Source organism: Aedes albopictus, chromosome 1 (assembly GCF_035046485.1).
Source record: "Aedes albopictus strain Foshan chromosome 1, AalbF5, whole genome shotgun sequence".
Lineage (NCBI taxonomy): Eukaryota > Metazoa > Arthropoda > Insecta > Diptera > Culicidae > Aedes > Aedes albopictus.
Genome location: NC_085136.1, coordinates 314,776,146 through 314,803,617, shown reverse-complemented (window position 1 = coordinate 314,803,617; position 27,472 = coordinate 314,776,146). Strand labels below are relative to the sequence as shown.

General features: G+C 40.1%; 1 protein-coding gene and 1 long non-coding RNA gene across 3 annotated transcripts in view; one reads left to right on the top strand and one right to left on the bottom strand.

Moving 5' to 3' along the window:
- The window catches only part of LOC134285753 (uncharacterized), a 232,177-nt gene that overhangs the window by 188,508 nt on the left and 16,197 nt on the right, over nt 1-27,472 (top strand). The window lies entirely within an intron of this gene.
- Nucleotides 885-4,200, bottom strand: LOC109400239 (odorant receptor 4-like). 2 transcript variants are annotated; one of them, XM_062850273.1, is made up of 7 exons: nt 2,742-4,200; nt 1,945-2,677; nt 1,789-1,885; nt 1,625-1,726; nt 1,397-1,567; nt 1,268-1,337; nt 885-1,198 (listed from the first exon to the last, which is right to left on the bottom strand). In XM_062850273.1, the coding sequence occupies exons 1-6, from the start codon at nt 2,869-2,871 to the stop codon at nt 1,284-1,286; spliced, it is 1,287 nt and encodes a 428-aa protein (XP_062706257.1). In that variant the 5' UTR covers nt 2,872-4,200; the 3' UTR covers nt 885-1,198; nt 1,268-1,283. The 2 variants fall into 2 exon arrangements, with proteins under 2 accessions (XP_062706257.1, XP_019528259.3); XM_019672714.3 differs by having other exon boundaries at nt 885-1,337; nt 2,742-4,198.

The following is a 27,472-nucleotide window of genomic DNA, read 5'->3' as shown; positions in this document are numbered from 1 at the left end:
GGAGGATCCCGGATCCTGGGAAAATCTTTTTCAGGATTCTGGGAAAATTCCTCTCTGGATTCTGTGAGTATTCTTCTCAGGATTCTGGGAGAATCCCTCTCAGGATGGCTAAAATATAAACGACTCATAAAAAAGTGATCATTTTTGCATAAGAATATCAGATATTGCCAATTCATATGTAGGGGTGAGAGCAAGAATAAACTACAACATTTCCATTCCTCATTTTTTGTTTCTTTTTTTGGAAATCGGTTTCCATACGCGTGTAAAGGAAGGATATAGTACCTTATTTTTTTTTTTGTTTTAGGAAAATGTTTTTTTTAGTTTTGAAGAAACCATTTCTAAGTGAAATTGAAAAAAACTGGAAATCTGGTAAATATTCGACCAGGTTAAAAAATCGGACACCAAAGAAAAAGGAAATGCATCCAGTTTCGCTTTAAAGACGCAGTTGTTATTAATAACTCAAGACACTCCAAAAAATTGAAGCTTCAAGCCACGCCCGTGCACAGAAAAGGCTACAGAGGGAGGGTTTTTTTTCCTATTTTTGACAAAGGGAGGGGTTAAACCCCTAAAACCCCTTCCTTGTACACGAGCTTGGAAAAAAATAATTTAAAAAACCTGCTCATGCAATCTTATAAGAAAATTTATATTGAAGGAAGTCATGCTTAAAGTTTGAAAATCGGTTAGACATCGACAAAGATATGAGAATTCATGCAGAGGTCACACCACATTACCCGACAATTTCGGAGTTTACTTGCAGCAGCTCTAGATCATTATTTTGGATCAAACTCAGATTTTTTTCTCATTAGATTCTTATCTTTAATAGCACATGAATTCCACTTTCCAACAACTTTCGAAAATAAATAAAACCCCAATCAACAGCCTCTTCTGATTACTACGGATTTTTTATTTTCCAGCATACGGGAAACATGTCTAGCCCATTGCAGTCTGTCCTGTTTTTTTCGCTTTTATGTTTTCATTTCTTCATCAATATTAATATCTTCTTTTTTCTTCTCTTTCCTTACAGGTGACCGCATTGTTCCTTCAATACATTGCTGATACGAAGAAATCAAGGGATTTTTACTGAGCACTGCACTTGTGTTATATCATTGAACATCTATTTCGTAAGTGATTCACTATGATTTGATAACGTTGAATTTTAGATTTTATTCATCGTTGGCCTCATCAAGGAACATTGAACCTGTGCTCAAAAAGTTTTAAGAAAAGTTCCTCTTTAATATTCTTTTCCCAATCAACGATTGACGATCACCTTTCATCAGAACCATCTATTGCATCACTGTTCGCAGTAACGTGAAGTATGACCAAGATGTCTGCAAAATCTATTAAAAAGGCACAATGAACAATTTGCGGCTATTATTGTATTCCGATATCTACTTACTGCACTAAATGTCCGAATGGTTATGGGCCAGAACTTCCATGCTGTCAGAACCATGGGATGCTGGGCGCGCCCAATAATCGGAATCAAATTCTTGCCAAAGCGAGGATCCCGTTGGCTTGCCATCGGATGATACCAGTTGGAACTGTACGCTCCGAGTGCAATCGCCGTGCTCTACGGAATGATAGTTAGGATTAAGGATTAAGTGGAAGTCACGACCGTCAGACTTACATTGACCAGAATTTCTTCCCCGTAGTAGCATAAAATGAAGATCTCCGTTAGGATGCAAAGCATAAACATGGTGAACTTGATGATCAAGGTGTAGTCGGCTGTCTGTAATCATCGAGACATGCTTCGATAGAATAACGAGGATTGGCATCAGGGGGAACACTTACAGTTATGAGGTAAAGCTGCATGCACATCAAAACGGAACTTGCGGAAAAATTCAGAAACAGCGTGGAACTGAACATCGCTTGTAACGCATCTTTGCATCTGTCAGAAAAACCGTAATTGCTCATTTGTTAATAGGAGCAATAAACCGAGAAACCAACCTGAGCAAGTCCTGATGGTGACGCACGATTCGATTAAGCTTCCGTTTCGATTCCAAACCCTTCTCATCCTGAACAACCACCATGTCCTCGGTCCAGTTGCAAAGCAGCTTCAACTGCATCGACAGGTGCGAAGTTAGCAAACAGAAGATACAGTTGAATCCCACATTCCCAACAGCTACGATAACTCCGGAATAGACCTCAAACAAGTATACCAGGTAGTATACCGCTTCGGCGGTAGAATCGAACGGAAACCAAATCACATACGGAAACAGCTTGATCCACTGACCGGAGGTCACCCGTCCGTAGATCATCTCAACTACCGGTTGAAAGTTGAACGCCGACACCATTATGATGTTTCCGAGAGCCGCTACGGTCGTTATGGCCACAGTGGGTCGCAACGCCCCATCGCGCATCTCCCGATCCGCCTCCGTAAGATCACGGGAATTCCACTTATCACGAAATTCCGCAATCAACCAGCTCAGAACGGCCCTGTTGTACGCCAAACTGTACATCTTTGCCAACCCGATGATGCAGAAGCCTGTGCTGCTAACCTGGATGGCGACTTCCTCGATGATTTGCTCCGTCTGGCGGTGACCCGTCATCAGCAGGATGATGTTGAAGATCTGACCGAAGACGCAGTAGCTCAACATCAGAAAGCACACGATGAAACCGACGCTGGACCGGAGTCGACCAGTTAGGGTTCTTGGGTACGGATCCAGATAATTTGGATAGCCTGGGGTGGTTCGGAAATAATAATTTATTGGGGTGTAAGGCAGCCCGAAGTTCTTCTATCTTACCAATCACTCGAAGAACCTTGGTATTGAACCCAAAGGTTTGATCAAACTCGATAGACCGAGCCATCCCTGAAGACGAAGACTTCCTCACGGGGTAAGCCCGAACAATGGGTAAATATTGACAGAACCTCATTTTTAAAGGTGATTCCGAATACTAAATAATAAATACATCAGAAAATCTTACAGACTGAGTTTTAACGCTGCAAAATTGATTTCAAGAAATTGCACAACCCGTCCATCACACAGCATAACGAGCGTCCACCGTGCGTTCGGTTTGATCAATTATGTAGTGTTCAACTACGGACGACGAGGTCTGACAAATTACTGCCTGGCCACTGACTGCACTTAGTACGCAGCAGCACCATGTAGTCCTCAATGCAATGCAATGGTGGTGGACGGGACAGTGTATGTTTGTTTGCCTCTGATGTTTGCTGAATCCATTTAGTTTTTGTTTGATGTGGAACGTGTTAAACAAGGGCAATTTAAAACCGCTTAACTTTTTCTGCGGAGAATCGATGCGATGGTTGGCGTGCGGCAGGCTAGTTACCGTGTCACACAGTTTCTTGCATACTTGAAACTTGATTGCGAATGGTTTGATTTGCGGTTTTACGGAATGAATCAAACGGTTCTCATTCCAAGATTTTACCAGCTTTTAACTTCCCATTCAATCTGTGAGCTGATCCTGGACGCTTTCCTTCTCTTGGTGTGTTGAATATAACAAGCACTCGCTGCATGTCCGTCAACTCGTGCAGACAAGTACATGTAGTGGTGGTGGATGCTCAGGTAAAATATTATCGCTAGCGCGAAGTAAAAAAAAACACTTCCCTCGGCGAAGACTTAGAGCCTAGCTATTTAGCACTGTAGCACTGCCATCCAACCGTTAAGCAACAAGCAATGAAAAGTCAACCAGAGAAGAATGGGAACCGATACCAATGGTGACGACCGCAGCGACGAAATCGGTCTAGCGTTTGGAAGCTCATTACGTGGAACTGTAGAAATCTCAACTTCATCGGGGAGCACCCGCATACCCGCAGACCGCGGGTTCGGCATCATAGCGTTTAAAGCGGTATATCAGAGTGGATTCATGGTGCGAACGTTTAGGGGCAATCATATCATCTACCAGAGCTGCGGCAAGAAATGGGATTTGGTAACCCTGAAAGGGGGGTAGACTAAACTAGAAGCATGACATGAATGGGGCTAGAAGTTCGATGCATGGATAAATATCAGTACCACCGTTTAGTTTTTTTCAGAATTCAAATAGATTGTGTAACGGGACCTTTTCATCGCAATAGATTTCTTGCACCTCTAGGATAACAAAACAGGAACTGTACAGAAATCGATGCTACATTGCCTCTCAATGACAATGGAGTAGTACGACATGCACTGAATACTAAGGATACGGGTAATGCCACAAAAGATCTAAATACTGGTCGCAGTGGCTCACCCGAACAGAAAAAAAGAAAACCCTGAAAGGTGCCGAAGACAGCTGTAGGCCGCCATTGCAGTCATCCAGTTCTTGGAGCAGCAGGGACTACAGTCATGGGCGCAACTACAGCGAAATTGGCCGCTCAGCTCCAATGTCATGCACGCTAGCTGTAGTTCATAGCAAGCGAGCACGATATTGGAACCGAGGGGCCAAATTCACTGTAGTTACACGCATGCTGACCATTTGCGGAGCCAGCATTTTCTTTTTTCTTACTCACTCTCCTAAACATACACGAGAAAGAAATAGATGGAAGAGGGGGCAGCTTGCCTCCTCTTTCATCTCGCTTATTCTCCTGCATGTTTAGGAGAGTGAGTAAGAAAAAAAAAGCTGGCTCCGCCAATGATGCTGACGAACCCCGCTGCTTGCGAGTCAGCCGTGTAGTACCGGCGAGGCTAACCCCTTCGCAAGAAGTGGGTTGGCAAGGTCTCCGTTAAGGAGAAGTGAGGACCCAAGTAACACACAAGTTATATAAAAGTAACGACAGCGCAAGTTTTGGTTGTATAGAAATTTATTTTACGTTAATTCAACACAATGTTAGAATTACGTAAAATAAACTTATATACAACCAAAACTTGCGCTGTCGTAACTCTATTATAACATGTGTGTTGCTTGGGGAGTCAGGAGCAGGAAGATGCGCACGCAGCTCCAGCGTGGGATCTCCGAATCATTCCGCGGCTAACCTGCAGGGGGAGATGGTGAACGGAGCGTGGTTGATGAGGGCCATCGACCAAAAAAGAGATGGGCAATCTGCAATAGAGGTGGCTGAGCAGCAGCTTGGCAAGATCGTTGGCTTTGCGTCCACGAAGTCCAACATAAGCAAGGACCGTGAAACGGCCCTGTTGCGACTTCGTAAGTCGATGGACGATGCCAAGGAAGACTCGTGAAAACTGCAACAGCGGCAGAACCGGCGAAAGCAAAGGTTACGACGTCTACCCAGACGGAGGCCTTCGCTTTCGCAGAAAGCTCAAAAGCTGGCGAGGCAGCCGTCAGATGAGGAGCTGTCTGGCGATGCCCACAAGGCTAGGAGGATACTATCTCCGAAGGTCGGCAGTAATGCCAGCAAGTTGGACCCCAGCCAGGCGTTCCGGAAAGCTGGGAAGGGTAGGCCTGAAAAGGCTGGCCTGTCCCGGATGGAAGGGAACAGGGGGTTGTGACCGTTGTTAGGCCCTCGGCAACCTCAGAGTGGGGCAAACCTAGAGGAGGTCCCCCCTTGGACGAAAGTTGAGAATTAGTGCGTAAATCGAGGGAGCGTATTTTTTCAGTTTCAAAATTAGGCCGTTACAAATATGTATTTCAGTTTTTGTCCCACCACTCATTAGCTGGTCGAGGGGGGGGGGATAAAAATAATAAAGCATTTAATCTGAAAAATATTAAAAACTCATCGGATTTGTTAAAGAATTTTTAGCCAGACCCAATATTTTGATAAATATTTATTTATCTGCCCCCTCAAAATGCAAAATCCAGCCAGAAAAATTTTGAAGGGGGGGGAGACAAAAAGTCAAAATGAAATTTGTATCCGCCTTAGTTTGTGAAGATCGAAATTACAAAGTTTCTAACCAGTGAAAAAATTTTTAGTTATTTAGTTACAATCAATAATTTAGCAGTTTTGCTAAAGTCAGTGGTTCCCAACCTACGGTCATGTGCCAAGTGAGTTTCTCAAGAACCAAATATCCCAACAACACGACTTGTTTCAAAGCCAATAACAGCAACCTTAGTGCAATTTATTCACTGTACGTATTATAGACGATAGAGCATTATTGCTTTTTCTTTGAAATCAAAAAACCGCAGATTCTGAATCGTTATGCAACTTAAATGAGAGGGAGTGATAAAAAATGAAAAAAAAAAAATGTCCAGACTCGAACCACGGACACCAGGAATATTAACTACTCACCTTACATACTACACCAAACGCTCTGTGAGAGAATTGCTGCTCAACACTTCATAAAAGCTACTGAAGTTATTTGTTACTTCATTGCACCTTCTTTGTCACTAGTTAGAAATCTGTCACAATGAATAGACGCGCAAGTTTTTCTCAACACATTTGGAACATAATCTGAGCAAACAAACCAGAGTTAGATGTTGCATGACTGTAACGTAGCACATTTAATGCAAGCTGACTGTTTTATCACTTGTGAGGAATATATAAGCTCCGCCTCCACGAATCGATGTCAAACACTAGGTATTTAGTGATTTTTTATGAAACAAAGCCGAAACTTTACGAATTTTGGAGTTTGAATGCAACTCAATTGACAAGATGGAAGTTGCGTGTGCTTTCAGTGCAACTCATTTAGACCAAAGCATAGAAAGCCACGTTTTGGATGATGTTGCAGGTGCTGCTTGGGATATGAGGATGAAGTAAAAAGGTTTTTCGGATTCTGCGCTACAGGGAGTTCACAATGTAGTTGTATGGCAAAGATCAGTGGTTCTCAAGCTCAGTTTTCGGATTGATCATCTCAGGTATCAGTATCTGTAATATAGATATGTTGAAAAAGATCAGTGGTTTCCAATATATGGTCACGGGCCTCATGAATATCTCAAGAACCGCAAGTGTGACGATGAAATGAAAATGTTTTTCAGCTTCTACGCCTTTGGATCGACTTACTTGAATATAGCCAAGTGGTTCCCAATATGACATCATGGGCCACGGGAATTTCTGAAGCATCGGAAGTGCTACAAAGTAGTGCAAATGTTAGCTTGGACTATTTTGCCATACTTATCCGATCGAAGCTTTTGACAGAACTTGATGGTATTTCCAGAGAAATTCCTTATAATTTATCCTGAGACATAAATAAGTTCTGAGTGGAATTCCAAGAAAAGCTTTCATCGGATTTTCAACTCGTTTCTAATTTAATGGAATTCCTGCAGCAATTATTAAATAAACCCATGGGGTTTCTCTAATGTTATTTTTGGTAGCTTACTTGCGAATTTTTCTAACGGAGTTTGGATGGAAAAAGTTTGGAATGGCGATTTGAAAATTTCAAACGGCAATTTATTAAGATTTTTTGTCAGCATTTTGTTTTTCTTTAAGAAAATGAGTTTGAGCTTGAGCTTGAGCTTGATTGACCGCCCGTGGATGCTACTCCAGTATCGCCAGACAACCTACACTCACACAAGGACCAATGAGATAACTGCCGGGGACTAGCAGGCATCTTCAGTGTGTGAGCGTTGGTGATCTTCTATTTTTAGGCGACAATGGCGCCTGCCACGTCAGGTTGCAGGTCAATGTGGGGAAGGGGTAAGGAAGTGATGATTGCAATCGTTTGTATCCACATCTGGCCGAATATACCTCTGCGCCAGCACAAATTCATGCGGATGTTGGAGTGTTGGTGGGAATTGGTTGGCAGAAGGTTCACACATTGGTTTGTGGATACCAGGGGAAGGTGATAGAATTGTGTGTTTTTATTATTTTGAAGATGTGCGGCACAGTTCGCTTGATTGCATAACTTGTAGGCGTTTTCTAATAGGATTGTGACACTGTGCTGTGAAAGTTTGGAAGGAAGGGAAACGGCTTTTTCAACCCGTTTCTGTTCTAACGACGACTATGAACATGTTTATATACATGAGTTGTATATGTAGAGTGCAGAGAGAAAGTATATAGAAAGATACAAAGTAGGAGGAAAGGGACGGGCCGGGGATTGAACCCAGGTCCTTCTGCATATAAATCAGAAGCGGTAGCCACTAGACCACCAAGCCCGTCCTTTTTTTTTTCTTTAAGAAAATGTATGAATAAGTTCAATTATATATTAAGTAAATTCATGGTAAAATTTCGGAATAAAGATTAGCTTATTTAGTGAAATAAATAAAAGAAACTGTGTTAAAAAAATCACAGTAATTCAGGGCAGACCCTCTCAACAAACTTTTCGTAAAATTGATATGAATGTCTTCAAAAAATCCCTTAATAAGAAAATTCTTTCAAAAATTTCTTCATGATTTCCATCCCAACATTTCTATCCCGAAACTCCATAGATCATTTTTTCGATATATATGGCAAGATTGCAACCCCTAGTAATTTCTTCAGATGTATCTTTGAGGTTTTTGTAGCAATTCCTATATTTTTTTTTATTTGTCTTATTCTATAGTATTACATTATATTCTTCGACTTTATTGCACCATCCGCTTTATTTCTTTTTTTGCACTTTGATATTGCACGATTCTCTGGGGTGCTGAAAAAGTTCAGCCCAAACATGTTTAGGTCTCCCTGCTAGGTTGTGCTTTTACCTCAACAAAATCATACACATTGCTCTGTTTTCTTTTTTTTTTTGTTATTTCTGCAGAAAATCTGAAAACGGTATGCTGTTTTTTTCCTGTGAATAAATCTAAAAATTCTCTTAGAAATTTCGTTAAAATTACCATTTGAGTTATCTCTAATAGTTGTTGCTCCATGGGCGTAGCCAGAGGGGGGCAGGGGGGGGAGGGGGCGTGGCCGCCCCCTGGCCGCCAGATATTTTTTTTTAATTTCGAGTCAACTCAAAGATCATTAATAATTAAGAGTTCCTGAAAAATTATCTCAAGAAATAAACCTTTTATACATAATTATCAAACCTGATTTGATCGAAAACCACACAAAAATTCACCAAGTATTTCTTGGTTGAATGGCTTCATTTTGGATGTTTATTCATGAAATACAAAAACATCATGCCAAACTTTCCAGATGTGCCGGAATCGGTCCCGCTAAAGAAAAAAAAAAGACTTTGAAACCAAATGGCAGCTATAGAGTTAGTAGCGCATAATTCATGAATTTTCACTAGCATTCAATTCAGACAATTCAGGTATTTCTTCAGGAACTTTTCCAGGGATATTTTAGAAATTTCTCAAGGGACTTCTCAATGAATTTCTTTCTCGTGAATTCTTCCATGGGCAGGGTTCCGATAGTGACTGTTTCAGGCTTTGTTTCAAGAAATACTTCAGGAATTCCTCCCACGATTTCTTCTGACATTTTTACAGATAGTTCTGCAAGGATACGTTGACGAATTCCTCCAGGATTTTTCCTTAGCTTCCTTTAGTGACTCCATCATGGATTGCTCCAGAGATTTTTCCAAGAATTCCTCTAGGGGTTTCACCAGACATTCCTCCGGGAATTTCTCCTGGAATGTCCCTGGTTCCAACAGTGATTTTCCAGTGCTTTTTTGAGGATTCCTTCTCCAGGGATTCCCAAAGGAATGTAAACAGAGATTCTTTTAGGTATTTCTGCAAGATTTTTTCATGGATTTCTCCATATATTTCTTCAATTATTTCAGTAGAGATTGCTCCAATAATTCAATTTTGAATAATTCGAAGTATTTAAGCAGGAATATCTTCCAGAAACCCTTTCAGAAAACTTAACCAGAAATTGTTTAAAAATTAATCCAGGAATTCCTTTAACATTGGACAAAACATTCTTGTGGGAGTCCATCCAATGATTCCAACAATAATTCGTTCAGAATTTATTGCAGACATGGATTCTTTAATATATTTTTTCTAGGTATTCCTACAGAAATTCTCCCAAGAATTTGTTAAAAAGCTTTCCTGGGATTCCTAAGGAATTTTTCATAGGATTGCTTCCGGGATTCCTCATGGAATTTCTTCAGGAATTCCTTCAAGTTTTTCTCCAAGAATTCCTCCAGGGATTCACCCGAGAATTTCTTCTGTGTTTCTTTCAGGAACAACTCCAGGGATTGTTTTAAAAATTCCTCCAAGGGTTCCCCCAGGAACTCATTTTAGAATTCCTTCAGGAATTCCTCTTGGGATTCTTTCAAGAACTCCTCCAGGAACTAATCCAGTATTTCCTCAAGGGACTGTTTAGAGATTCCCTTAGGAATTCCTTTTGGAATTGCTTCCAGGATTCCTCCTGAGGTTTATTTAGGAACTCCTGCAGGGATTTCTTCGGGAACTGCTACAGGGATTCCTCAAGGAGTTCCTTCACGAACTTTTCTTAGGATTCCTTAAGGATTTCTCCAAGAATTCCATCTACAATTTCTTCAGGAATTCTTCCTGTGATTCCTCCAGGAATTCCTCAAATGATTCCTCCACGAATTTCTTCAGGGATTCCTCAAGAAAATATTCCAGGGATTCCTACAGAAATGTCTCTAGAGAATCTCAAGAATTCTTCTTGAGATTCCTCTAGGATCTTCTCTAGAGATTCCTCCGGGAATCCAAACAGGCACTCCTCTAGGATATCCACCAGGGATATTCCTCCAGGAGTTCTTCCAGGAAATCCTTCAGGGATTCCTCCAAGAATTTCTCCAGGACTTCACTAGGAAATTCTTGCTGTGATTATTTCTGGAACAACTCATTTTAAAAATTCCTCCAAAGAATCCCCTAGGAACTCTTCTTAGGATTCCTTCAGGAATTCCTCCTTATATTCTTTAAGGAACTCCTCCTGGAAATGATTCAGTACTTCCTCCAGGAACTATTTCAAGGATTCCTCCAAGAATTCCACCAGGAATTGATTCAGGGACTCCTCCAGGAATTCCCCCAGGAGTTCTTCCAGGAGTTTCTCCTAGGATTGCTTCAGGAATTCTTCCTGAGATTCCTCCAGGATTTCATCTAGGAATTTCTCCAAGGTCTCCTCGAGGAATTCCTCCAGAAATTAACCCAGGATTTTTTTTCAGAAATTCCTTCAGGAAGAGAATTTTGTCAGCAATTCATACAGGGATTCCATCTGAAATTCTTCCAGGATTTTCTCTAGGAATACCTTCTGGAATTTCCCAGGGATTTGTCCAAGGATTCCTGATTTTTCTCCAAGAATTGATGCAGCAATTCTTCCAGGAATTCTACCAGGATTTTTCCAGGGATTTCTCCAAGGATTCCCTCAGGGATTCCTTCAGAAATTCCTTCGAGGATTTCTCCAGGAATTTCTCAAGGGATTTTTTTTTAGAAATTGCTCTCAGATTTCTTCTAGAGATTCCTCCAGAAATTCATCCAGTAATTGTTTCAAGAATTCCTCTAGAGATTCCTCCAGGAATTCCTTCAGGGATTCCTCTTGCAATTCCCACAGGAATACCTCCAAGCATTCCTCCAGGGATTAATTGATCCACGAATTTCTCCTGGACATCCCCCAGAAATTATGTAATCAATTTTTCCAGGAATATTTCAACGAATTTCTCCAGGAAATCCTCTAGAGATTTCTTCAGAAATTCTTCCAGGAAATTCTTGAGGAATACTTTCAGGAATTTTTCTGGGATTCCTCCAGGCATTTCTCCAGAAATTTCTCCAGCGAATTTCTTCAGTGATTTCTCCAGGAATTTCTTCAGGCATTCCTCCAGCAACTTTCACAGAAATACCTCTAGGAAATCCTCCAGGCATTCCTCCAGGATTTTTTCCAGAAATTGCCCCTGGACATCCTTTTTTTCAGCAATTCTCCCAGGAAATCCTCTAGGGATTTCTTTAGAGATTCTTTAGCAATTTTTCAGGGATGCCTCCAGGTATTCCTCCAAATATTCCTCCAGGAATTGCTTCAGGGATTCCTCCACGAATCTCTCCAGTGATTTTCCTAGTGATTCCTCCAGAAAATCCTCCAGAAATTCCTACAAGGATTCTTCCAGGAAATCCTCCTGAAACTTTTCAAGAGATTTTTTCTGAAATTTCTCCAGAAATTCCTCCAGGGATTACTCCAAGAATTCAACCAGGAATTTCTCCAGAAATTCCTACTGGGTCTCATCCAAGAATTGTTCCAGAAATTACGCCAGGAATTTGTTCAGAAGTTCCTCCAGGATTCTCTCTAGAGATTTCTCCAGGAATTGCTTCAGGTATTACTCCACGGGTTTCTCCAAGAATTACTCCAAGGATTCTTGCAGAAAATTTCTCTATGGTTTCCTCTAGGAATTCTTCAAGAAATTAGTTCAGAAATTTTTCTAGGGATTTCTTCCAGAATTGCTCCAGGAATGTCTCCAGAAATTTATCTAGCATTTCCTCTAGGAAATTCTTAAGGGATTTTTTTTTTCATTAATATCTCCTAGAAATTATACAGGAAGTCCATCAAATATACTTTCAGAAATTCCTCCAAGGATTGCTCCGGGAATTCTTCCAGGGATTCCTGAGGTGATTACTTCAGAAATTCCTCTCAGTTTTTCTTCAAAATTTCATTCAGAAGTTCCTTCAGAAATTCCAGAAATCAGAAATCAAGAAATTATTCAGGGATTCTTGCAGGAATCCCTCAAGCAGTTTCTTCAGAAGTATACTCAGGGATTCCATTAGGAATTCTTACAAGAGGCGAAACAATAAGTCCTTCAGGGATTCTTCCAAGCAACACTCATGCTACAAAAGAGTCTCGGCAGCGCAGGTTTTGGTTGCGTAGAAGTCAGTGTGACTAATTTTAAACATATAAGTACTTTCATGCTATAAATAATTTCAGACATTTCTCCAGAGAATCTTTCAGGAATCCATCCAGGGAAGACTCTTTCGGAATTCTCCCAGGGATTCTTTCCAGAGTTTCTCCAGGGAATGCACAAGGAATTCCTTCCTATTATTATTCCTTCCTATTATTATAACCCATTATTTGAGAGTTCTCCGGAAATACCTGCGACATCTTTACGACATCGTCAAAAAATATCCCAGTAAAGTCCTGCAGCAGTTAAAAATTGTTTATCCGTTTTCCTGCGAGTTTTGCCCATAATTTAATCGGAAATGCTCAGGGCAGATGAATATTATATATAACAATACACTATTATTAAGGGATTAAACATCTGAAAAGATGTAGGGTGGGGTGGGGCAAGATGGGTCGCCTAAGGATGGATCATCATAACTTTGTAAATACAAATCGTATAGGTTTGTATTCGTCCTCTACACTTTAATACACTAAAGTTAGCTATGCTGAAAGTCGATAAAAAGTTCTTTAAATACATAATATGATGTTAAACAAACAGTTTTAAAAAGTGATCGATTTTGCGTCGCGAAAAAAGTGCGGGGCAAGATGGGTCACCTTTTAAGTAATTCACATTTTTCTCAACGAAAAACCGCAATATATAAGATTTGTTCCGTATTCATATATGCTCCATATCCATACTGAGTAAACAAGAGCTACTAATAAACATTTTATAAATTTATTTGGAAAATAAAAAACTTTACCATTTTAGTGATCCTTAGACGATTCGAAAATCGATGTTTTCACTAGAAACCCAGATTAATCCACCTAGTGGTGATAGTGCCTTTCTCGTCGAATCAGTATTTTTCCGTCGACGTTAGCCAAAGTGTTCCTGAATCCTGAGGATACTCTAGAACAGAACAAATCCCTTTCTCTTCTTTTGTCACAGTGCTCGTTGACTCGCCAATGGGGAGATGATAAATAATAAATGTATTTGATGAAAAAATACTCAATCAATTAAGCAAAATCTAGTTAAGCAATTTGTTGAGAAATTTTATGGAAGACTCTTTTTCACCTTAAAATTTAAAAATTTCTTGATTCATTTCTTTGTGCCCTTCCTCAAAATGTTGAATTCCGACTAAAATTTTCCAAGAGGGGGAGGGGTTAACATAGGAGAAAATCGAAATTTGTGTCAGCCGTATTCAGAAAAGCAAGAGTTTCATCTAAGCCAGAATCAAATTTGGAAACTTATTATACTCTCAGTTGACTGCTTGACCGCCTTCACTAGCACTGGATGCCGATCATTATCAAGACAATTCGATAATTTTTTTCTGCACACATCAGTCTATATTTTATTATCGTTGAATATAAGATTCTTATAAAATTTGTCGAAAAAAAGGCAAACACGTGAATGAAACCCATTCCATTTAAGGACAGACTTGTTAGGATCCCAATATGGCCGCCACAATGGCCGACTTTGTCACCTACTCACGATTTCGAGCGCACAAATCTCTTCGTAAACAAATCCAGCGCACCTGATCTTCTCATTTTAAGCTGATTACAAGTGAGCAAGAACAGAATAATAAAACGCACTGTTGTTTGATTCTTGCTTCTTGAGATTTGTGCGTCTGAAGTTCCGATGCACTGTTGAAGCGGGATTTTAAGACGTTTGTCCTTAACCAACCAGTTGCATCAAAATTGGGCGCAGCAATTTTAAACGCAAAAGGGGACTGATGCGATAAAATTTAAATTTTCACTTTCGTAATTTCAGCGAAGCAATCAGGATTACCGATAATCTTAGGTGTGGTCAGAGACTATTTTCTTGCTGACCGTTTATCTCCGGGACACCTGGAGCCGGTTCCGGAACACAACCGGTGTTACGCAAAGATGTGTAGCCTTAAATTTGAACCCAACATTATTGAAAATATGAACACCCCTTTAAATCATATCATATCTTATTATCTGGATTTATTGGCAATTATCGTTGACAAATAACGGAAGCAGCTTGTTTGGTGTGACGCTTTTCGACCTGCTATTCTTCGGTCTGCATCAGATGCCTTCAGCTGGATTCACCACTTCGACTCCGTCAGTATAAGCGGTTCAGATATGATCTGAAACTATTTTCCTGCTAAAAGCCCAGTTTCATGTTCGAAAGGAATCGCTCAAGAAATTTCTTGACCGATTCCTGGCAGAAACTTTCTATAATGACTGCCATTGGAACTGTCATTTCTTCTCAACTGCGTACTGCAATCGAAGAAAAACGATTTCTTGAGTGATTCAGGCAAGGAATTTCCCATGCATTAAGATAGGGTGAGAAATTCCTTCCGAACTGAAAACAGCTCTTAACCGTTCATCTGGTTATCGAAAAAGCCGCTATTTGATGTGTCACATGCATGGGTTTGGTTCACTTTCTTAATGTGCCACTTCCGGCGGGACCGCTGGAACCGGTTCTGGAACACAATCGGTTCAGATATGGCCTGAAACTATTTTCCTGCTAAACATTCACCTGATTATCTGAAAACTCGCTATTTGATGTGCCGCATGTCTGGGTTTGGTTCAGTTTTTTAATTGGCCACTTCCGGTGGGACACTTGGGCCCGATTCCGGAACACAACCGGTTCAGATATAGTCTGGAACTATTTTCCCACTTACCGTTCATCTGGTTATCGAAAAAGCAGCTCTTAGATGTGCCACATGCCTGGGTTTGGTTCACTTTTTTAATTGGCCACTTCCAGCGGGACACGCGGAACCGGTTCCGGAACACTATCGATTCAGATATGGTCTGAAACTATTTTGCTGCCTACCGTTTATCTGTTTATCGAAAAAGCCGCTATTTGATGTGTCGCATGTATGTGTTTAGTTTACTTTTATGTTTGGCCACTTCCGGAGGGGCACCGGGAACCGGTTCCGGAACATTACCGGTTCAGATATAGTCTGAAACTATTTTGCTGCTTACCGTTCATCAGGTTATCGAAAACGCCGCGGTTTGATGGGTCGCATGCATGGGTTTGTAACATTTTCATATCTGGCCTCTTCCTGGGGTACCGGTCCGGAACACCTAAATGGCCATAACTCCGGAACGGCTGGACCGATCCGAACCATTTTCAATAGGAAACAATGGGACCAGATTCCGCGTCGAATGAACCGTCGGTCATTAAAATCGGTTGAGGTTTACTGCCAAAAAGTGATGTGAGTTTTTTTTGTACACATACACACATACACACATACACACACACACACATACACACACAGACATCACCTCAATTCGTCGAGCTGAGTCGATTGGTATATAAGACTTGACCCCTCCGGAGGCTCTATCAAATTTTCATTTTTGGAGTGAACATATAGCCTTTCGGTACACCTTGGTGTACGAGAAAGGCAAAAATTATCATAATTTTATGTTATAATTTTAGGCGTTCATTCCGCTTGATTGAAATGAATTGTGAGATAGTCTTGTAATAAAAAATAAAAAGCTTTAAATGCTTCAAGAATACGCTCAAAATTGAAGGTGACCCATCTTGCTCCGCGGTTGTTTATATGGAGGTTATATGCAATGTATCGCATAAGAAAAATGGCTAAAAACCATTTTATTTTTTATTTCCAATGAGAGTGAATAATTTTTCAATCAATACCCTAAACTTTTGTATATTCATGCTGGTCACCTAACAAAATCATAAACATAATCAAAACATGAGTAATGCGCTCGAAAATGGCACTGATCCATTTTGCCCCACCCCACCCTACATTAGATTTTTTAGAAGAAAACATTCCAAAAGTTTCATATTTCGCATGTTTTGTAAAAAAAATGTATAACATATCTGCTACTAAAAATGTTGAACATGGCCATCAATTCCAGGAATACTACCTGAAAAATCTAGTACCAGCTTAAAATAAATCCTTGGATCCCACGTTCCGATATTCTGCCTGTTGATTCAGTTTTTTTTCTGTAATTCTAATATAACGCCACATAAATGAAAAATGAATTCAGCCAAAAAAAACTTTGGTAAAGATGATTTAAATTGAAAGGTTATGTTTTAGTAGAACAGATTGCCTTTTTCTAGTTTTCGGGAAATCCCTTGATTTTCGGAAAAATATCCCGGGATTCGGGATTTTGCAGATCCCGGGATATCCCGGAATTCTTGTCCCGGGAAATCCCGGGCAAGACCCTCTATATGTGCATATCAAAGAGATGTTGGGTCATTAGGCCGAAGGTCATTAGGCCGAATGGTCATTAGACCGAATTGCAATTCAGCAGTTATGAAACTAGAAACGGATTTGTTGTTTTCACCTCTTTCAACAATTATTCAACAATTATTCTCCAAAAATTAATATGAAAAGGGAAAGAATAGCCTATGTTTAAAAAAAGGAAAAACATATTTGAATCATCAATAATTATTAGATAGTGATCTAATGTAGAAAAGGAATGCTGGAGGGTGACGGGTTCAATTCTCGGTCGATCCAGGAACTTATCTTCGTGTCTGCCACACGATATACATATGCAAAATGATCATTGGTAGAAGGAGCTCTTAGTTAATAACTGTGGAAATGCTCATAGAACACTAAGTTGGCCTAATGACCTTCGGCCGAATGGCCTGACACCTATCCAAGAGACATATACAAGGTGTTAGATTCATGAATGCAAACTTTTTAAGGGATGATAGAGGATCATAAATGGTGAAAAAAAAAATGTTCTACGCATATGGTCAAATCTCAACCGTTACGTAGTTATTGAGCTTTCCACGTTTTTGATTGTTATTGCCTTAACTGGCTATAACTTGAGAATGGTCAAACTTATCGCAGTTTTTTTTCCCCCTTTTTCGAAAGAATATGGAATTTTCTATCAAATGACTTCTTTGAATCAATTGGTTTAGTTAAATAACTAAGTTTTCTAGAACAAATAGCTCAAAAATAGTGTGTTTCATTTTGTTTATGTCAATTATCTTTGAAACATGCGTAATAAATTAAAATTCTTTCTTCGGCAAAGTTGTGGCCCCTATTCCACTCTACTATTCGTTCTTTGACACCATACTTCTAGCTCTTATCGTTTTCTTGCAATTTCGATTTAAATGTATCAGGTATCAGGTATCAGAAGGCCGGCTCCAGAGGCACGTTATCCTCCATTTGGGACATTTGTGCCATCGCCAAAATAACAGCCTATTTCATCATCTACCTGAGAGAAAAGGAAGGAAAAAGGGTTTGGATGGGGATAGGGACAGGTAGGGAAATAGGATAAATACCCTGAAATAGGGTACTAACGCACAAGCGTACCACAAAGGGTTCAAACAGCGCCCTGAAAAGGGCACTGTAATAACGCATAAAGCGAAAGAGAGCCTATAGCTCTTTACCACAGCGGGTTAAGAACAACAGAATATCCTGAAGAATCAGGTTTCTGAAGTCAGTTTCACATAATAAGTGTTTACCGAATACTCGGAAACGCAGTTGCGCAAAAACTGGACAGTTACATATCAAATGATACGAAGTTCCATAATCGGATTCACAGCTATCACATGCAAATGAATCAGCTTGCTGAATATTCGCCATGTGATAGCTGAGTCGGCAGTGGCCAATCAATGCTTTGACCAGAATTCTGCAACTCTGCTTTGACAGATTTGTAAGATACTTCGCCACCCTTGGAGATGGCTCAGTACAATACAATTTGGTTTGACGACATGACTCCAAACTATTCCAGTATTGTCTGTGTTGAGTGGCAGCCCAGGTGTGAAACTGAAGCTTTACCCAACACTTCGATATCGGAATAGCTGGCTCAGGGCCAATGAAGTCATGTGATGCTCCAGTGCGAGCGTACTCATCAGCCAATTCATTTCCAGCGATGGAAGAATGGCCAGGTGAACAGCGTTTGCTGAATTCAGCTCCTCGATTTGTGTTCGACAAGCGATAACTATCTTCGACCGAGAGTTGGCCGAAGCAAGTGCATTAATAGCAGCCTGGCTATCTGAACAGAAGTATATTACTTTGCCCATTACGTGCTGTTGAAGTGCTGATTGCACTCCGCACATAAGAGCAAAGATTTCGGCCTGAAAAACGGTGCAGTGTCTACCAAGTGAGTAAGACTGATACAGCCTTAGCTCACGAGAATAAACACCAGCACCTGCTCGACCTTCGAGAAGGGAGCCATCAGTGTAACATACGATGCCGTCTGAAATACTTCTTTCCAGATAACCAGATGTCCACTCTTTCCGGGAAGGGAATTTCGTGGAAAATGTCCTATATGGAAAATTATTGTAAGATCACTTGGAGCAAGAAAATTTTTGTCCCAATTCACCAAAAGTGAAAACAACGAGGTGTGTGTTGATGTGCGGTTCACAGGAGCTTCCTCTAGTTGACCGAGTACCCGTAACCGGTAAGTGCAAGAAAGAGCTTCTTGTTTGAGATGAATGTGTAGTGGGGCAACGTCAAAAAGAACTTCGAGCGCTGCCGTGGGAGTTGAAGAGAACGCTCCAGACATCGCCATTAAGCACATCCTTTGGAGATGGCCTAATTTTGATTGGACCGTTCTCACTTCGCCCTTTTGCCACCACACAAGACATCCATAAGCCAATATTGGCCGGACCACAGTTGTGTAAATCCATTTGATATACTTGGGTTTAAGACCCCAAGTTGTACCAAAAGTACGCCGGCATTGCCCGAAGGCCATACAAGTTTTCTTGATTCTGAACTCAATGTGAGGTGTCCAGGAAAGCTTGGAATCAAGAATGACTCCAACGTACTTTACCTGTTCACTCACATCGATTTCAGAATCAAAGAGACGCAAAGGTCGAACGCCATTACGGTTTCGCCTTTCCGTGAAAAGAACAATAGATGTTTTACTCGGATTAACCGAAAGGCAATATTGGCGACACCAACCCTCAACTACCTGAAGGACGCTTTGCATCAGGTCGAAAAGGGTGCTGATGCATACACCAACTAAAAATGTTAAGTAGTCGTCGGCAAAACCATAAGTAGGAAAACCGCTATTATTGAGTTACCCCAATAGCGTATCTGCTACGAGATTCCACAAAAGCGGTGATAAGACTCCCCCTTGGGGGCATCCACAAACACTCAATTTCCTTATCCCTGCTAGACGCAATGTCGATAAGAGATATCGGGTTTTGAGCATTTGATGAATCCAATTGGAAATCATTGGAGATATACCATGACTCCGTGCGGCTTCCAATATGGCATCGAAAGGCACGTTGTCAAAGGCACCCTCGATATCTAAGAAAACACCCAGACAAGACTGCTTTTGAGCGAATGCTTTCTCGATATCGTAAACAACCTTGTGTAAAAGAGTCACAGTGAACTTACCAGATTGGTAGGCATGTTGGTTCACATGAAGAGGCACGTTGGTCAGATGAACATCACGGATGTGATGATCTACAATGCGTTCTAAGCATTTCAGAAGAAAAGAGGTCAAACTGATAGGTCTGAAACTCTTTGCTTCTTCATACGACGCACGACCCACTTTACAGTAATATTCCGCCAGGATTTGGGAATATACCCTGTAGCAAAACTGCAAAAAAGTAGTTTTTTCAAAACATGTTTGAAATAATCAAATCCCTTCTGAAGCAAAATAGGATAAATCCCATCTGCCCCAGGAGATTTGAAAGGAGCAAAGCTATTAAGAGCCCACTCAATCGATTCTATAGTTACAATACTCCGAGCAAAAGCTACAGAATCATAACTACAAGAAAAGACATCAGGTTCATCCGAAGATGTAATATCCACACATCCAGGGAAGTGTGTGCTGAATAAGCATTCCAGAACTTCCTCATCAGAGGAAGTCAGATCGCCATTTGGCAAACGAAGTTCGTTCACCCGGAAATCCTTAGATTTCGCCAGGATTTTGTTTAACCGACTGACTTCACTTAAGCTGGAAACATTTGTACGAAGGTTTTTCCAGTCGGATCGTTCAGCAGACCGGAGAGCTTTCCTGTAGGCCTTGCGAGCCGACCTGAAAGCCTCCGAACCAGCCGAACGTCGTCTGTTCCAACTCTTTCTACATTGTTTCCTGAGTTTCGCCAGATAAGAGTTCTACCAAGGGGTTCCTCTTGTGATCTTCACAGACCGTAGTGGGCATGCTTCTTCAAAAGCTTCCATGATGAAAGTCGTTGTAGTATCAACGGCATTATCTAAGTCACTTGGAGTGTCAATGGATGGTGAGTATCCATGAAATTTGGCCGCAACCAAATAAGTAAAATGATCCCAGTTTGTTGACCGAGGATTCCTGAAACGCAATGTTTGCGAAGTAACATTTAAATGTTCAAAAAAGATATAGCGATGGTCAGATAAAGATTCTTCATCTGACACATGCCAATTGGTCAGCTCGTGACTAATTCTGCTAGAGCAAAGCGTTATATCTAACACTTCCTCTCTAGCAGATACCATGAAGGTTGGGCGGTTGCCTATGTTAAGTAATGCAAGATCTGTACTACTTAAGTACTCCATCAAACTGGAGCCTCTCAAGTTAATGTCTGAGCTGCCCCAGATGATATGGTGAGCATTAGCATCACTGCCAACAATTAGCGGAAGGCCTTTTGAAGTGCAGTATGCGATGACTTGTTTGAAAGCATCCGTAGGGGATGGTTCATCATGTGGTAAATACACAGAACAATAGACGTATTTCCTGTTGAGGTTTCCAACAGATACATCAATTGTGATAGCACATACATCTCTGGTGGTTAGTTCAGAGATGAGTGTAGCAACTATTGCGTTGTTGACAAGCACACAGGCTCGAGGCATGACACGCGAGTTTGCCATTTCATGTTTACTGAAAGTGGCAAACACCGGGTTCACAAGGTTTCCTAGATAGAAATTTCCCTTACGAAAGTAAGGTTCTTGTACCAAGGCCACTTGGGCTGTACCATTTTGCATAAGTCTGCAAAGATTAATCGTTGCTGTTCTTTCATGCTGAAGATTGATCTGAGCTATCCTAACCGTAGCCACTACCCAAACTAGGTAAGATTAAACTCTTCGCAACAACAGCACAACAAAGAACAGCAACAATAAAACCAAATCGGTATCGATTGGAAAACGCCAAAGGCGAGGATACACAGAATACACTGTGTAAATCGCATAATGCGAAACCTTATAGGTGAAAATTTAAACTAATTAACAACATCTTCATAATGCCGCCCTTATTTAGCCTCAAGTGAGACTAAAGAAGGGCAGCTGATTGTCTCGGAGAAACACAAGGTCCACTGCACCATTGCTCCGGTTAGCGCAGTAAGGGCTACATACTGTGGAGGGCGTCCTGGTACTCCACAGGCTCCGTTAGCGGTTAGGTTTTTATTAGACCCCCCTAGCCATTCATTCCTAGGCACGGTAAGCATAAAGCCGCATCACACCATGAATTAGGGGTCACCTGTTGGTGGATTCTTACTACCGGAACAGGCGGTTCGTAGTGTTATTCTTAGCCAACTGAGACAATCGCTACCGACACTACACAGCTATCTAGGCTGATCGAGATACCCTTTTTCGAAAGAATATGGAATTTTCTATCAAATGACTTCTTTGAATCAATTGGTTTAGTTAAATAACTAAGTTTTCTAGAACAAATAACTCAAAAATAGTGTGTTTCATTTTGTTTATGTCAATGAACTTTGAAACATGCGTAATAAATTTAAATTCTTTCTTCGGCAAAGTTGTGGCCCCTATTCCACTCTTCGGTTCGTTCTTTAACACCATACTTCTAGCTCTTATCGTTTTCTTGCAATTTCGATTTAAATGTGCGGTACAGTGCGCAAAAAAGTGTTTATCTTGACAGTTGCAAATTTATGATCGGAAATGCGATGTTTAAATCGAAATTGCAAGAAAACGATAAGAGATTGAAGTTTGATGTCAAAGAATAAATTATAAAGTGAAACAGGGGCCACAACTTTGCCCAAGAAGGAATTTTAAATTGTTACGCATTTTTCAAAGATAATTGACATAAACCAATTAAAAAACACTACTTTTGAGTTATTTGCTCTAGAAAACTAGATTCAAAGATGCCATTTGATAGACAGTTCAATAATCTTTCAAATAAGGGTAAAAAAAACTGCGATAAGTTTGACCATTTTCAAGTTGTAGCAGGTTAAGGCAATAAGAGTCAAAAACATGGGAAGTTCAATAACTACGTAACGGTTGAGATTTGACCATATGCGTAGAACAATTTTTTTCACCATTTATGGTTCTCTATCACCCTCTAAAAGTTTGCACTCAGGAACCTAACACCCTGTATTTCTCATGATGCGAAATACTCTATCCGGATAAATTCTTGGATTGGATACTGAATGGTTGTCATATTAAAAACTTTAATACTTTTATTCCAATTACTTATAGATAGCTATTTGGGAACGAACAGTTATCCAATCGGAGGTTGATATAGAAAAGCCATGCCGGCCACGCTCATCTCATCATCATTTAGGTAAGGGAATGAATGGTCTGAGCAATGCGACTGAATTATTGAAGTGGGTTTTGCATTTTTCATTCGAGAAGCGTATGAATAAATCAGAAAAATCTCACCAGGTACATGTCTTGCTCTGGCTGAACTATTAATCCCATGACGCACCCTGATCTACGTTAATGCTTTAAAAATCATGTCACTGTAATCGGTAATCCCTTGGACCACTTGTATGTATCCAAATCTTGTATGTAATACTTTTCGAACTTGTCCCCGTGATTACCCCATTTAAACTTCTTCCAACCTCAACTTTTGACCACCGTTCCGTTCCGACCCAAGTTAGCCAGCAAAAGATGCCACAACAAATTGAAACTCGAACGCAAAGTTTCGCCCACAGCACGCTGCTGTGGCTGGCTGTCCTAATGGACTAGTGATGTAAAGTAATTTTCGGTACATACTGACACTTACCAACAAACAGTGCAGTTGCGGCGCTGGAACTTTGGTCGGCTTCCGACCTCTCCACCGAAGAAGACCGGAAGTACGCGGGTTGGGAAAAAACTTTTTCCTGCTAAACATGTTGTCTCTCGAGATGGCGCGGTGGCGTCCAACGAAGATTTTAAACCGATTGAAGAATCAAAGTTGTCAGTCAACTTGGAACCTTCGAAAAGTTTTTAAAAGCTTTCCCGCTGGATGCGGAAAGCATATCAACCGGAAAATGGGACAAGACACAAGAGAGCAATTTCTTCAAATCCGTTTGTAAACAGGCTGCTCCCTGGTCCCCGTGTCGCCATCAATCACCCTAATTGGGTCCGTGTGGAAATCGGGATAGGAATTAAATTTCCACCTAAACGGATGGCGGCACGGGTTCATAATTTGGGTTCCGAATCCGGTCGTAATCGTTAAAATTCAGATACAGCTTTACTCCATTCGATTGGAAGCGGATTTTCATTTGACGAAGGAAGATCAAAAAGTTCCGGTGGGGTAAGTCGAATTTTTGTCCCTCTTTCGAGTAATTCGTAATTGTAAGTCATGATTATACCCAACAGGTATACCTTTTTCGACTTTTGTGGGTGTTCCGCTTCAATTCAGGATGTCGTCGGTTTGAAATCAAGCCGAAATCTGATGCGAGACGTGCCCCTCGATATTCGACCCGACTGGTCGAACCGGAATGGTAGTTAGTCAGTCAGTCCGGCAGAAAGCCTTGTAAATTGGCAGTTGGATCCAGTTGCCACCGACCGAGACGCAGACTCTGTGACAGAGAGTGTGTTGGGTACGTATTTATAAGCTCTAAAAGCCTGGAAGCGAATCGAAAGGACAGGAAGGCACGTTCTGTCGGTCGGTTGACCATGCATGAAATATGAGATCGATCCGGAATCTGGAAATGGGTTGGGGCACTTCATTGGCATTGCGTCAGACATGCTGTCCAATGGGTTGGGATGCTCTTCTCTACTGTGTAACCGAGAGGTTCCCAAACTTTTTGCTACCGCGGCGCCTTTAGAAATTTTCAAAATTTTCGCGGCGCACCAACAACTTTTTACAAAGAATTTTAATAGTTTTAACACCTTCAGTTCAAAATTTCAAACACAAATCGTAAAAAATCCTTCAATGTCATGCTCTCTTATAATTCAAAAAAAAAAAAAAAGAAACTGCTTTAAGATTCGCAGAACTTTCAAGACACAAATTTTAGATTTCTGAAGGATTGCATTGAAAAACTTTTAAATTTTTTTAAATAAAGTACGTAGATAATTTGGTCATAGGGGGATAGGGAAAATAGATATAAAAATGAATTGTTCAGAAGCTGTCAGAACGGCTGACAGTGACGGTGAGGGGCATGGTGAGGGGCCATGTTTTTGTATTCGGAACTCAAAAACTCAACTCAACAACTCAAAAAATGCAGTTTCAGATCGACACATTAATTGTCGCAGATTTTTTTTACGATAAGGAGCTAAACCAGTCTATGGCAGGAAATCTCAATCATAGAGACAAACTTACAAGTTATGATAGTGATGTAAGTAAAAATGTCGTCCCGAAACGTTTGAGACAGCACGAAGACCTGGAGATTGACAGTAATTTTAGCTGACAGTATTATGGAAAGAGCTACAAAACAGTTCTTTGGAATATCTGCTTTGAATTACAAGCTATTGATGAAATCGAAAACTAAGCCGAATCATAAAATGTCCAACAATTTGAGAGTCTAACAAAAATTTTCAAAATTCCGGAAATATAATTTTTTTGTAAAAATCTAAATGTTTCATGATGATATAATAAATTCCGGAAAACATTCGTAGACTTTGGAATATTTACTATTTAATTGAAAATTTAGGAGGGGGAAAACCCCTTTGAATGATTTTCTTTTGAAGTCTTCCACAAAAAAGCCAAAACATTGGTATCGAATACAAAAAAGGGTTTGAGATGACACTAGTTTTACAAAACAAAACAAAAACAGCTCTAAAAATGTTTTGCCCTCAATAATAAGAGTTTAAATAAAAAGAAAATCGCGTTAAGTACTGTTCCTTTGAATTCCACTAAGAATTTGCATCCTTTGACAGATACGTATTTCGACCTCAACTGTAAGGTCGTCTTCAGTGTCTTGTCGAGTCAAGTACAAGACACTGAAGACGACCTTACAGTTGAGGTCGAAATACGTATCTGTCAAAGGATGCAAATTCTTAGTGGAATTCGAAGGAACAGTACTTAACGCGATTTTCTTTTTATTTACAGATAAGGAGTGTATCGTAAAGTAGTTGAAAATGTTTACAATAGCTTCAAAAATAGTTTAATACAACTTTTAGGTAATTTTATTTTCGGAGATACTGTATAAATCCTTGAAAAAAGAAATGGCTTTTATGATTTTCTAAAAATGTTCATTGAACTGGGTTTTTAACCTAGATCACTGAACGCATGTTTTTAAATTTTTGCACACCTTCTAAAAAAATGAAAATGCGAAAGAAGTTCGATAATGTTCGAAAATTGTTAACTTTTTTGTGTAAATATAATAAACTACCGAATACTCATGATATAGGCAAATTATTTTTTTCAAAAAAAATCTCCACTGCATTTAAGCACAATTCTTAAAAATGAAAAAAGGCCATTTTTGAGGAACCTCTTTTTTCTATGCACCTCCAAATCATGTTTACGCAAATAAAAAATACATAAAATGAAAAATTCGCATTTTTTTTAATAGGGTTTGTTTTTTAATTTATGGGCGAGTAAGTTAGAGCAAAAAATAGAATTTTATAAACTTTTAAGATAATAAAAACAGAATTTCAAAGTTTGCCCAAAAAATGGACGTTTTTTGGAGTGGACCATTTTGTAGATATAGGAGATTTTTCTATCGATAATATGAATTTTGAAAGTCGGTGTTGAATGATATGTTATGTGTACATAACTGTTAACAAGCATCAATATTTTCCAGATTTTTTATCGTACAAATTTTATTCACTACAGATTTTTGAAATGTTGAAAAATCTTAACAAAATTGCATTTTGTGCAGATTTTTATTTTGTTAGGTGTATTCATTTAACCATATTTTCAATAATACTAAACATTTTCCATTTTTTTTCAAGATGTTCTAAACTTAACTAAATTGTGAAGATTTCATAGAAGAACCGAAATGAAAAGACCAACCCAGCTTCGAGATAGAGCATTCTGAACATTTTCAACTACTTTCCGATACACTCCTTATTCCCCTAACAAGCCCAGGTTAATCATCATCAATAAGAGTTTGTTCTTTGTGTTTTGGCCCAAGAGCCTGCGGCGCACCCAAGAGATGTTCACGGCGCACCAGGGAGCCGCGGCGCACAGTTTGGGAAGCACTGGTGTAACCGATGTCTAGTATATTAGCACACGATGATTATTATAGAACAATTTGATTCAGATTGAGATTTTTTGTAATTTTTGTAATTTTTGTAATTTTTATTGTTAACGTAACGTGAACCGGTTAGCATAGCCATTCTTAGGGTCAAGGAATTTTTACAACAAAAAGGAAAAAAAAACTTAGGACAGTTAAGCAAGTGAATTACAGCAGTATCAAAACCTTAATCTTAAATCTATTGAGCGTTCAAAGCTGATCTGAAAGCTGATACTGTTGGTGCGTTTCTTGTGGCCAAAGGTAGCTGGTTCCAGCATTGTGCACCGTATACCAATAGGCTTTTTCCGCTGCTCGTTGTGTGATTGGGTATGACGAAAGATCGCGTCCGATCCATTTGGCCTCTCCTCAGATGCTGCATCAGGTAGCTGGGAAGCTGATTGTTTAGCCCTTTTGTAGATGAAGCGTACGGATGATTTGAATACCCTGTTTAGTTGCTCCTTCTGTGCTGCACTGAGGCCAGGGTAGTAGACTGAATCGCAGTACATAAAAATAGGTCCTATAACTGCTACTACGAGTTTCTTACGGGTTTCGGTAGATAGCACGGCCGAAAAGCGTCGAAAGGTCCGAAGTGTGTTGTACACATTCCTTGTTACGTGATTTACCTGGTCAACCCAACGGAGATTGTTGTCGAGTTTTAGGCCGAGGTTTGTAACACTATTCGACAGTTCTACGTGCTCTGAGCAAAAGATAATGTTGCTATTGGGAGTGACGGTACC